At 35.0% G+C, this 13,245-nt stretch overlaps 1 protein-coding gene across 1 annotated transcript; it reads right to left on the reverse strand.

Moving 5' to 3' along the window:
* Positions 1–23: 23 nt before the first annotated feature.
* Positions 24–12,515, reverse strand: LOC127966495 (gamma-aminobutyric acid receptor subunit rho-3-like). The gene is made up of 9 exons (XM_052567507.1): positions 12,147–12,515; positions 10,848–10,960; positions 8,460–8,527; positions 7,817–8,040; positions 6,441–6,523; positions 4,760–4,897; positions 3,354–3,506; positions 2,514–2,707; positions 24–1,611 (listed from the first exon to the last, which is right to left on the reverse strand). Exons 1-9 carry the CDS (start codon positions 12,386–12,388, stop codon positions 1,309–1,311), a joined length of 1,518 nt encoding a protein of 505 aa, XP_052423467.1. The 5' UTR covers positions 12,389–12,515; the 3' UTR covers positions 24–1,308.
* Between the last annotated feature and the right edge of the window lie 730 nt (positions 12,516–13,245).

Here is a 13,245-nt window from a genome sequence, read left to right on the forward strand (position 1 = left end):
ATACAAATGCATTCAATCTGATGGTGAATGGTATTATGTTACTAGTATTATGTTAAGGTACTTAAGTATTTGTTGTGTGTTGCTTTTATGGCATACAAAAGCACAATCTCTAATCCGATTGGCTGGATGCTACACAGTTTTTCCATGAATCAGAGTGCACAGGTTTTTAAAGTCTACCAGGAAATAAAAGTTGTGTTTACAAGGAGCAAGGCTTCTACTGAATCAAAACGTTCAAGAGTATTGTTTGAGGCAGTTAATAGCAAGTATATCCCATTTTATTGTCTTTTGGAAACATGAAATCTGTCTATTCACATTTTTCTTTAACTATAATTTTGCTTTTTTTTTTGACTAGTGTTATGCTTTCACAGATTTCAGATCTACCCACAACTATGTATAATACCATTTTTTTTTTAAAGAAATTAATACTTTTATTAATCAAGGATGCAATAAATCGCAAAAAAATGACAGTAAGACATACTGTTGCCAAAGATTTCTATCTCAATGATTTTTTGATTTTTTTTTATGTACAGTTTCCGCAAAAATATGAAGTAGCCTAGCACAGCCGTTTTCATCATTACTAATAAGATATGTTTCTTACATTTTAAATATATTGAAATAGAAAACAATATTTTACATTATAACAGTTTTACTGTTTATATATATATATATATATAATTAATGCAGCCTTGGTGAACATAGGAGACTTCTTTCAAAAACATTAAAAATCTTACCAACCCCAAACTTTATGTAAATGTCATGGGTGAAACTCTGAACTGTGATTGGTCCCTTTACCTGTCACTCAGACACTTGCTGTTTAAGTGGGCGGTTCCAAGAGAAAAACATGGCCTAAACTTTGACGGGTCAGAAGTCCTACTATGTAAACTAGCATTAAAGTGTTCATTTATTTCATTTATTCACAAGTTATAATTCTTGAGCATATAAAGAAGGTTGGCTTGCTTTGGAGTTTCTGCTGTCGGATCTAATGAATTCTAGGAGATTAAACCGGGGTGGTGGATGGATCCCATAAGAACGGTCACAAGAGTCAGGTAAGCAACTGCTCAGTATATCCTTGAATGAGATGAACATGTTCCTTGCATTTGAGGGTTTATGAAAAACGACATTCCTTCAAATGCTATGAGAAAAGCAAAACACTTAAGAGCTCTCCATATCTCCATCTGGATTTTTCCCCAGTTACACTTAAACAAAACTGTCCTCTTTGTCAGGTCACTTGTGCTTATTGTCAGAGCGTTCAGTTTGTCTTGTGCGATAATATTACAGCAACTGATCCGAAAAACTCAAGTTAGAGGATCAGGAGTAGATACACCAGTAGATGATGTTGAAGAGAAGATACGCCACTGGAAAGATGATTCTGGAGTACGAGTCAATCATGTAGCTGTTGCTCATTATGAATCTGATGTTTTTGCCGACTGTGCGTTTCCTCCAGAGTCTCGTGCCTTCGGTGGGCGGAGGCTCGGTGGAGGAGGCTGTGGGTGGGATGGTCCGCGTCGTGCTGGGTGTGGTGGGGAGCTCGGGGAAAGGCGATACATCTATGTCATCGTGAAAACAGCCGTCGTAGGCCATAGCCTGGGTTGCATCGTAGGAAACTGGAAGCTTTTGGTAGGAAGAGAAATGTGAGAAAGTAAATATCTGTTGTGGAGTTCTAACAGTGATTAAAGAAAAAAAAGTATATTAATTGAAATTAAATAAAAATTTTAAAATTAAATTTATGCATTTAGCAGACGCTTTTATCCAAAGCGACTTACAGTGCATTCAGGCTATCAATTTTTACATATCATGTGTTCCCGGTATTTAATTTGTATTAAAATTATACATTGAAGTCAATGTAAAAAAAAAACAAAAAAAAAAAAACATTTACAAATCAGTCAATTTGAGCTGTTACTACTGTAAAGCAAAAATACATTAATTTTGGTTATTTTTTTCATTGCAAGAATTTTTATTAAAACAAAATAATTAATTTTGTTAACGTTTTATTTTGTAACTATTGTTATTACTCTGGCAGAAAGATGTTAAGCCAATTAAATAACAATACTTATTATTACGATAATTTTTTTAATACATGTTATAATTATAATTTATGATTTAATAATTGTACTGCTTTCAAAATTTCTGCTGTATTTTTTAATAACATTATAAATAAAATAACTAAATGTGTGTTATTTATGAATTAATTATTGTTATTGTTGTTATAGTATTTGGGCAGAACCTATGGTTAGCAAGGTAAATTAATTTATGTTCTTTTATTAAGTTATTTTAATTATGTTTTTAAATTATAACACACACACACACACACACACATATATGTATATATACATATACACACACACACAGAGACAGACACATGCATACATATAAACTTTTTTTTTTTTAATTTGTGTTGACTTAAAACTACCATGGGGGGCGATGTGTAGCTTAAAAGTGAAAATTCAATCTTGGTCATAGTTACCAGAGCAAATATCACCAAATACAATCTCTGATCAATCCGTGACCCTGACCTTTCCTTTCTGAAGCTTTTTCATCTCTTCCACCGTGGTGAAGTAGTTCACGGCAGCATATTCAATGACCGACAGGAAAACAAAGAGGAAACTGGCCCAAAGGTAAATGTCCACCGCCTTCACATAAGACACCTGAGGCATTGACGCTGAGACGCCTGTTATTATAGTAGACATGGTCAGCACTGTTGTGATTCCTGAGACCGAGAGAGAGGGCAGAGGGATGAATAAGAAGCGGGTTCACGGGAAACAAAGATAACAGGTTAAGAGGAAGTTCAGAAGTTCAAGCATAAATATTTCCATCTATTGCATCTCACACAAGAGTCCCCAGCAGATTATGGACGGTCAAACTGGGAGTAAATGGAAATGCATGACATTCAGTACAAATGTTCTATAAATTAGTCACTGTTTATTCCAAATTCTAACACTTCTCTATAGTTCTTCTAAAGAAAACATACAGGAAGACACACATTGTGTGGACTCTTTCTTCTGCTGTGACTCTCACTGGGTTTGTGCTATGATGTCATCAGCGTGTATAGAAAGAGCAACCTCCTGGCTGGGTCTGTAACGCCTGCTGCCCTGACTTTAATACAAGGTTTTTTTGAGGTAATTTAACTCTGTTCTCTCTAAACCGGTTTGTGCTTGTTCCTGGAAAGCATAATAACCAGAGAGAACAAAGTAGACACACACAGCTCACCAAACAACCTGAGGCAATATTACAGAAACTTCCTGTCACAAGTCTAACAGTAAGATCTCACAGGTTAAATAGAACAAATGAACAGAATATCGTTTCTGAATGTGTTTGTAGATTCTAAAATGCGGATGTTTGCTCGAGAGGTTTACCTAGAGAGACACGGGCCGGTACGGCTCTCCTGTCGATCCAGAAGGACACCCAGGAGAGCATGACCATAAGCATTGTGGGAAAGTATGTCTGCAGCATGAAGAAGAATATGTGTCTCCTGAGGATGAAGTTTATGTACAGCCTGTTATACCAGCCTGAGAGAAGCAGAGAGTATGCGACATTTACAACAGATATGAAGACAAAAATTAAAAAATGCCAATATTAAACTTTATTACAAATGACAAAAGAAAAAAAAGATCAGAATACACATGTCCCCATGAATTACTGTTGACATATTTGACAGGATAATGAACTTAGATACTTAATTTAATTTAACTTTAATTATTAAAGTTATTAAGTAATATTTATGAATGTTTTTGTATTAAGCTTCTTCTGCTCACTAAGGCTGCATTTATTTGATGAAAAATACAGTAACATTGCAAAATATTATTGGAATTTAAAAAGATGGCATGTCACGCTCGATGATACAGGAAACCACGGAGAGAGAACCAAGTGCAGGTATGACATTTATTGAGGGGTAATCCAAAGGGGTAAACAGTCCAGGCAGGGGTCGATATCCAACAAATCCAAACCAAACATAAACAAGAAGACAAGAGTACGAACTGACAGACATGAATAATATTTAGACATTAGACAAGGACTCCGTGACACATACTAAGACAGACCGGGTGTAAATACACAGAAGGTAATGAGGGAACTGGAGACAGGTGAGGAATAATCAATTAACCCAAACAAGGAGGAAGGTGACCAAATAAGGGAACAGGAAGTTCATAAAGTGACAGACACCGTGGGAAAGGAGAACATCTAGTGGAAACCCAGGGAACACAACCCAGACACTGTGACATGGCAAAGCTGTATTTTTAGCATTATTACTCCTTCAGAAATCATTCTAATATGCTGATTTGGTGCTCAAAACCATTTCTTATTATTATCAATGTTGAAAAGGGGTGTACCACTTAATATTCTTTTGTGGAAACCATCACACATTGAATTTTTAATTAAGAATTTATTTGAAATAGATTTTAGTCACCTTTGATCAATTTAATGCATCCATGCTCAATAATAGAAGTATTAATTAAAAAACAAACAAAACCACAAGCTAAATTTAACTTCATTTTAGAATTAAAACGGAAACATTTAAAACCCAAAATTAGTAACAACTTCTAGTAATTTCCCCATATATAATAAAATATCTAAGATATGGGGTAACAGGTTTCCTGAGAATGACCAAACGACTTAAAGGGAAAGAAAAGCACTGCATATATCCAACCGTTTCAGTCAAGAATGCTGGGAAATCTGATTTTCTGCACTCTCTGTTGGTTCGCTGTGATCAAGCACATGGTATTACGGTAATAAAAGCATGCAGGAGGAAGTGAAGCACACATACCGGTGCTGCTGTAGAAGGCTAGCCCGAAGGAAGGGTGGAATTCTTCAATAAAAAACTGCGAGAGTGCAATCTCGTCAGTCCTTAATGAATCGTTCCCATTCTTCCAATAGAGCATGAGGTCGTTCTCATTGTAAGCGTCTTCAAGAGAGCAAAAATAAAACGTGGGAAGGTGTGAAACAGCAAACTCTCTTTGAAGATACATGGGCGGCACTCCTCAGAGGAGAGAACACCGAGCATCCAAAACCAGCTCCGCCATCTCTCCTCTGAAGAGGAGGCCCATGTAAATCTGTGTCATGGCTGAAAGACACAGAGATATCTGAACCAGTTCAGCTGTGCAATTATTTTATATCTGCAACAATGAAGCCTGTACAAATATGACTAATAAGAGTTATATGATATACCACTAGCAAGTCAGAAAGACATAAAACTCTACTATTAAGGGAGTAGTTCACCCAGAAATGAAATATTCATGTAAACAGTTCATTTGTCCATTCCACACATTAGGAAAAGTTTTGGAGAATGTTCCCGCTGCTCTTTTGACATATATAATGAAAGAATATAGTGCTTGACTAGTACAAAACTCAAAAAGCACCACAAAACTGGTCCATACCAATTGTGTTGTTAATATTATCTAAATTAGCTTTTACTTTAATATTCCGTTTTCATTTTTAGTTTAAGTTTTATTATTTTTGTCATGGGCTTAAAAAAAATTAGTAAAAAAAAAAAAAAAATTCTATATAGGATTAATGCATTTTTTATTCAGTTTTAGTCATTTTCGTATTTTAACTTTAGCTTATTTCCGGTATATTAGATATGTCCAAAGACAACATTTATCATTTTTGAGTACAATTTTCAGCTTTTAATTAAATATTTCTATTTTATTTTAATTCAGCCTTATTTTGGCTACCAAATTTTTTTTTTAATTATTTTTTTATTTAAGACTCATGACTTATATTCCAAGCCTTCTGAAAGAAACAATAGCTTTATTTAGCAAACAGCCCATTATAACATATGAATATACAGTATGTACAGTTTAGTCAGGTTTGACGCTAATGATACTAAATGCCAAGAAGAACGTGTTTTCACTGAAAATCTAACATTTGTGTGATATGAACCACTTTTATAAAGGTGACTGCATGGTCCTGGTAACAGTATACATTACTATTAAAAGTTTGGGGTTGGTTTTTGGTGTCACATGATCCTTCAGTAATGATAATGCTACTCACAAATATGCTGATTTGGTGCTCAAAAAATGTTACTATTAATGTGGAAAACGATTGTGCTCTATATTTTTGTTGAAACCAATGGATTTTTTCAGGACTCTTTGATGATGTTCAAAACTTTCATTTAAAATAGACATTTTCTCAAAATAATGTGTCCTTGTTGTATAAAAAAGTATTAATTTCTTCAAAAAGAAACATTATTGTATCATCTTTGTACAAGCTGTGAACATCCTGCGAAATGTCTTCTTTTTGTGCTCGGCTGAAGAAATGAAGGTGAGTAAACAATGACAGAATATGTCCTTTTTGGGTGAACTATCCCTTAAACACAACAGTAGGCTACATTTAGGATATGTTTACAGGTATACTGAGAGCGTAGTGCTTTGACTTATTATTTCCTTGTACTCTGTTGATAGTACTTACTGATGAGTGTACATGCACACACAGACGGTCATACTCACAACTCTCCAGCTCTAGAGAACAGTTCTGTGTGTCTAGAGGAAACCTGCTGAAGTCCATAGAGCAGAGAGCCGTCACTGTGATTCTGCAATTCACAATTCAATAAATCACTTCCAGTGAGACTGAAAGAGTACCTTTAAAATCGTGTAATCATGTTATATTGAGCTTCGCAATACATCATATCAAGGAAACAATTCAGGTGAATTGAACTGAAAACTGATCCTGCACATACTGGTTTAGGCACACCTGACCATGCACACATGTCCACACTTGCAGCGCATGCTGCTAATTCTCAGAAAAGTTCTTTTTCAAACATAGTTCAGAAGTGTTTAAATGAAAACCACACCTCATTTGTCAAAGTATATGGGAATTTGATCACACCATGGGAAAAAAAGTATATTCTGATCACTGTTGTCATTAACTAAACTAAAACTATTAAAACATTGTGCTAATTAAAATAAACAGATTAAATAAAACTTAAATTAAATGTTTTGCATTGCTGCCTTGGCATTTAACTCCAATAAACTGCAGTGCTAAAATAACTAAATTACTATATATTTATATTTCACTACTTCAAAACATTAAAATTAAACTTTTATTAAAATTAAAAAGTGAATGTATAGTGGTAAATTCAATCCAATTCAAAATAACATCTGTAATAGTATAAATAATCATTAAATAACACTTTTTCTGATAGAAGGATTACAGAAATTGTCTATAAAATGACAGTTCTTAGTTATGTTGGCAATTAAAAAACCAAACCAAACCTAGAACTAGTATTTACAGTTTTAGGCCATATTTCAAATCTTCTGAAACAATACTATAACTTTATACTATAACTGTTTAGAGAATAGACTTAAATGCTATTCACTCATAATCCTCCCCTCCACCGAACAGTTGATCAATTCAACATGATCCCAAAACAAAAGTTGAGTAATATTCATGAAAAAAAAAACTTGGGTTCATTGGAAAGAACCAGCCCAAAAAGAACAGTCATAAATCAGACTGAACAAAGCATTCAGTCCACGGTGTGTACTGATTCATCTGGGTCACTACATAGAAACTGAGATTTCAGTCAGATTTATTATTATTATTATTATTTTGAGTTATTATGAACTGTTGTGGTATGGAAAAATCCTAAGGGAATTTCTTTTGAAACATCAAATTGTGTGTTCCTCAGAAGAAAGGAAGACATACGGGTTTGGAACGACAGTAAGTGTTGACCGAATTTTTAGATTTGGATGAACTCTCCTGTCATGGTACACTTTACTTCAAAGTAAAGAGCTGAAAACATCTAATTTCCTTTCCTGTGAAATGCCTCAGGGAAACTGCTAGTTTCATAGCTGTTTTAAAAAACATCTGGTTTCAGGAAAGCTACCTGACGCTGTAGAGAATGTTTCCATCTGGATATACTCTGAGCATGATGTTTTCCATGGTGGTGTCGTGAATGAAAGAACGCTTGGAGTGAACAAAGAAGACGTCTGGCACCCAGATCTTTTTCACCAGCCGAGCATCAAATGTTCGGCTTTTGTTATTACTGGATGGGAATGCCAGTCGGTCGTCCTGCCAGTAATGCCTGAGGTACAAGGTCATAGTGAAGTCCTAAGCCCACAAAAGACAAGAAAAGACTTTGTCAGTTTGTATAAGCCACTCCTATATACTTTAAATATCATTGTGTGAATATGGTTATAACTAGTGCCATAATTCTCATAGTTTATTTTTTGCAACTTAGGATAAGGAAAAATAAAATAAAAAAGTATATAAAAATAAATTAATGACACTTGAGTATATAAAGACATGTATGCCGACTGAATATGTCTATGGGTTCAGCATGCTTTTCTGCACACATTCATAGTCTTTGTTGTTTTAACCTTTGCCCTCTGCCTCAAGTCGTGAATCCAATCGTTTTAAATGGTCGAGGATTTAAGCTTGATGTATGACTCGCACTGGGACTTGAGGGTGTGCAGATCTAACTGACAGGTTAAAGGTTAAAAGTAATTTATAGTAGATCAGACACTCACCATATTGACCTCTGAAATGCTGTCAATGCTCTCCACCTGCACATCGATGCCCACTGGAATAGCTGAACCTGGACTCAGTGTCACAGATGGAAGAGGAACAGGACTTGTTCAAATTGCAAAATATAGTTAATAGATTTGTGCTGTCAAACGATTAATCGCATCCAAAATAAAAGTTTTGGCTTACATAATATATACATGTGTACTGTGTTTATTTATTACATATATATAAATACACACACACACACACACAGCATATATTTTTTAAAATATTAACATATATACATTTATATATTTATATTACTTTAATTTATATTATATTTAAATATATTTTATATTTTATATATATAAATGTAACATATTTTTCTTAAATTATGTACAATTTTAATTATTATACACATGATAAATATACACAGTACACACATATATTCTGTAAATTTAGGATGCGATTATTTTTTGACAGCACTATTAAATATACACATTATGAGTTTTAAATTAAGAATATGTTACCACATTTGTGTTCCTTGTTGTTTTTTTATCTGTTGTTGAAATGGTCCCACATGCCAACACATGCAGCGGCATTACTGTTTTGCAAATATTTCTTCCTCAAATTCAAAAAACTCTAACTCAAAAAAATAAACAATACATTTCTTAGCCTATGTAACACTAAACTATCAAATCGCCAACTATTTACTTCTAAGATCTATCAGTGGAAGCAGTATTCAAATCAGGAGAGTCAATATTTGTGAAAGAAGGACTTTATGCAATTTGCTTTGCCATAACGGAATGACATGAACGATGATATTTAACTTTCATAGTTGTGTCTGTCTGCTCTAAGCACTCTGCTTGTGTTGGCTGGTTTTGTTTTTCAAGGGAATCATAAAAACAGCAGTCTCTCAACACAGCTGCATCCCGTTGCATGCAGACCAGCTGCAATCTCTCTGATTAGAACAGAAGAATTTCAATTGTCTGATCCTGAACCATTATTGAATCTATTGAAAACACCTTCAGAGTTAGTCTGAAAATTAAACTCTCTATTACTATAATATTTCAAGAATTGTGTTTAAAAAAGGTAATTTACGTGACTATCATTGACTCCAATAAAGAAGTGACACAAAAGATGTTTCACGACTGTCATCAACCACATAAAATCTGAAAAGCGAGGTTAAGCTTCCTACAAACGGAGACTTAACTCAGTGCACATGACTCGGTGTGATTATCAGCCTCTCACTGTTTTCAGAGAACCATCATGCTCCCCTAATCTGGACTGAAATAAAACTCAATCTCAGTGTTCACATGTAGGGATTAGCAGACAAAATAACAAAAAAGTACTATGGTACTACCCCATTTTTGTACATATATAATGTTAGAATGCTAAACAGTATATCTGTAGCTGACAAATAATATGGACATGAACATATATGACAACACATGATCATTCAGAGTCGTTGCTTCACAAATACATTCACCTTAATGGACCCGAAATCGGATATAGAACAGAAAGTCTCAGACAAGAAGATTATATGATTGAAAAAAAAAGGATACCACTCTATGTTCTTATTTTAAAAACAGCCGCTGGGATTATAATGCAGATTACTGTGCATATAACACATCTGTCCTCAGTGTATTGTCTGCTAGGCACTACTACCAATCTGGGTCAGAGTGTTTTTTTTTTTCTGTTTTGGACGCATTGCATATGACATTCTAACCTACATTTTTGACAATCTCAGCTGCAGAGTCACATTCTGGTCATTTGGCCTACGGTGACTTTTAAAGCTCTTGATCTGAAGTTCAGTTCAGTTCTTTGATTTCTCCCGATGGACATACTAGCAAATACCAGCAGAAAGTATGCATAATATCTCTATATCAGCACAGCAAGTTTCATATAAAGTGAGCATCTTAAAAAGCATGCGAGAATGAGACTTTCAGAGACTATAGTGTTCTTTATAATATTATTTTATAGAAAAGATCTATATAGATTTTCATCCAGTTTCCTGCTGCTTACATAATAGTGATCATTTTAATTGCTGGCATAGTGTGAAGTGTGTGATCTCCATCAGACAAACGCATCACGATTCCCATCAGCAAATTTTTGGGTAATCACATCATCGTTTCTCTTTTTTTTTTTTTTTTGATATCTCCTGAAATTATCCCAGCTGTCCTTGCAGTGCCTCTCTCTGCTGTATTAGTGCTGTTGTTGTATGTCACACCATGTATTCGTGCCAACTGTGTGGAACGAGCTTGCATTCCCAGGAGATATCATTCAAATCAACCATCGGGACACCAAGATAACACATGATGCTTGAAATATATGAATGCAACAGGTATGCATTTTAAGAATACAACCGCTAGTAATTCATAAGTGGCTTCTGAATGGAAAGATTTCCTCACCTCCAAAACCAGGCCTCATGGCAAAGTCGTGATCTTCAATTCGCAAGAGCTGCTCTGATTTAATCAGCAGAGATTTGGTGCTGTCAGACTTCTTTGTTTTAAAGTCTATTCGTCTGTTTGAAAAGAGACAAAATGGGGATTTCTTTTCTTATTAAAAAAATAATAATAATGTAACAGACATAAACAATAACATACACAAAGATATGTTTGGGTTAAAAAAAAAAAACAGCACTGACCAAAGCTAGACATTTGGAAGAGTGGGATGTTTAGAGAAATTAATTTCAGCTTTATGCGGCAATCCAGAAAGCAGTTTTCGGTAATATTTTACTTAAAGTCTTTATATTTAATGCACTGTATAAGTATTAGCATTGTTTTAAATCTTTATAATGCATTATACATAAAGTGTTAAACAGTTTATCACTCTCTTGAGACACTTTTCTAATCAAAAGCCAAAAATACAATCGAATGCTGGCTAAATATGCCTCTTATTTAAATATTTTGCTTACTCACATTTCCATGTGCCAGTTCTGTACTAAATGAGTCCCACTGACTTACTGATACAATTAATAAGATAAAACTCACATCATTTCATACATTTAACTCTGTCCAACTTTTCTGATATCATATTTCAGGGAATGTAAGATTCTCTTTGTCAGTATTTTAATATGTTTCTGTCATATTATATTATGTTCACACTTATACTGACAACAGTATATATATTTATATTTTATTTTTGTATTATTATTATTATTTTTAAATAAATAAATAAATAGCAATGTAAAAATAGGGCACATTGTACTGTATTAATATGAATAAATTGTCTAGATACATTAAAGAAAAAAAATAATTTATTCATCCAATTTATAGAAAAAAATTACAATTATTTTCTGAAACTCTCTCTGCTTCAAAAGGCACTGTTACCTGAGAATGACCTCCCTCTGGATCAGTACTAAAAGACTAAATAGCTATCCAGTGCTGTTTTTGTTGTATACCTCACATACCCATCTCAACTATGAGCTCTAACTGCAGAGTTCCTTTAACCACAATTAATTACGCCTTCAAACACACACAATCCAACCACTCCAAATTGCAGGTCAAAACACAGCACGGGGCTTCAAATAAACCCTTACACATCAATCCACAGGACCGAGACCACAATAAATAAAACCAAGAGTGTAAACAGACTGACACAGGTATTTAAATTAAACAGAGTGGAGCTGATTGATTATATACAAAGCAATGTTCCGACTACCAGAGCATTCTGCAAATGCATTTAGGAGCAAGCAAAAGCATCCTCACCCTCCATGTTTGTGCCGTGTGTTTTCGCCCAGGTAGACGTCCTTGTGCCTGTGCTGGTTTTGCGTGTTGCTTCCTTTGAGAAGGACGACGGGCCACAGCCAGGCCAGGCACATGAGCCTCAATACAGAGAGAGCAAAGTTCATGACCGAGTCCTGAGCTCCAGGATCTGTGCAGGGAGAAATAGAGAGATGGCGTGGGATCAGTCTAACTCTCTGGAGTTCCTTACCCAGCATCCTTTCCATCTCCTAGTGCCGCCCATTCCGACATAGAAAAGGCCCTTAGATCCACACCGGGCAGCAAATGTTTCACGGCCCCATTTGAAATCCTTTGAGTTCTGCTTTTGTGCATGTGTGTTAGTGTGTGTACGGCTGGCGGTCTGCGTTTCCCACCCTGCCTCAAAGCCTGTCTGCTCTTCTGGACATGTCCACCTCCCTCCGATTAAAACCAAATATCAATTTATTTCTATAATGACAAAGGAATGACGTTAATTCCTCTCTAATCTTCTTACATGCAGCTGCTGAAATCTTTCAGTAACCTATAAACTCCACGGGGAAGGGGAGGTGCATCACAACCACAGCTAACGCTAACATCAGGTTGGCTAAAAAAAGCAACTAGCCCTCTTTTTTAGTGAATAGTATCTGAGAATTTTCTCTTCAGAATCAAATACATTGCTGAGACACACAGCTTGATCAACTGGCTGACAGACTAAATCTATGCTAATATGCTAACATGTTGATCATGCTAATATGCGGATTTGATGCTCAAAAACATTTCTTATTATCAGTGTGAAACATTTTATTGTTTTGGGTAATGTTGTTAAGCTAAGGAAGATGTTACAGATCATTTACTGATCTTGCCAACTCTGTCAACGCAAAACCGAGGACAATGCTAGTCTTGTACATCTTGAATAAACTCTAGCTGTAAATGAAGCATAACATGGCAGATACATGTACAGATAAATAGGCGTCATGCTGCTGTTAGTTATTGATGTGTAGATCCACCTTCAGGTTAATCTGTGAGACAGATCTTAACACGCTTCATGAGGATTACAGACACAGTCATGGAGAACATCAACAGATGACAGAGAGATGAAAAGGGA

This window comes from Carassius gibelio, chromosome B10 (assembly GCF_023724105.1).
Source record: "Carassius gibelio isolate Cgi1373 ecotype wild population from Czech Republic chromosome B10, carGib1.2-hapl.c, whole genome shotgun sequence".
Classification (NCBI taxonomy): Eukaryota; Metazoa; Chordata; class Actinopteri; order Cypriniformes; family Cyprinidae; genus Carassius; species Carassius gibelio.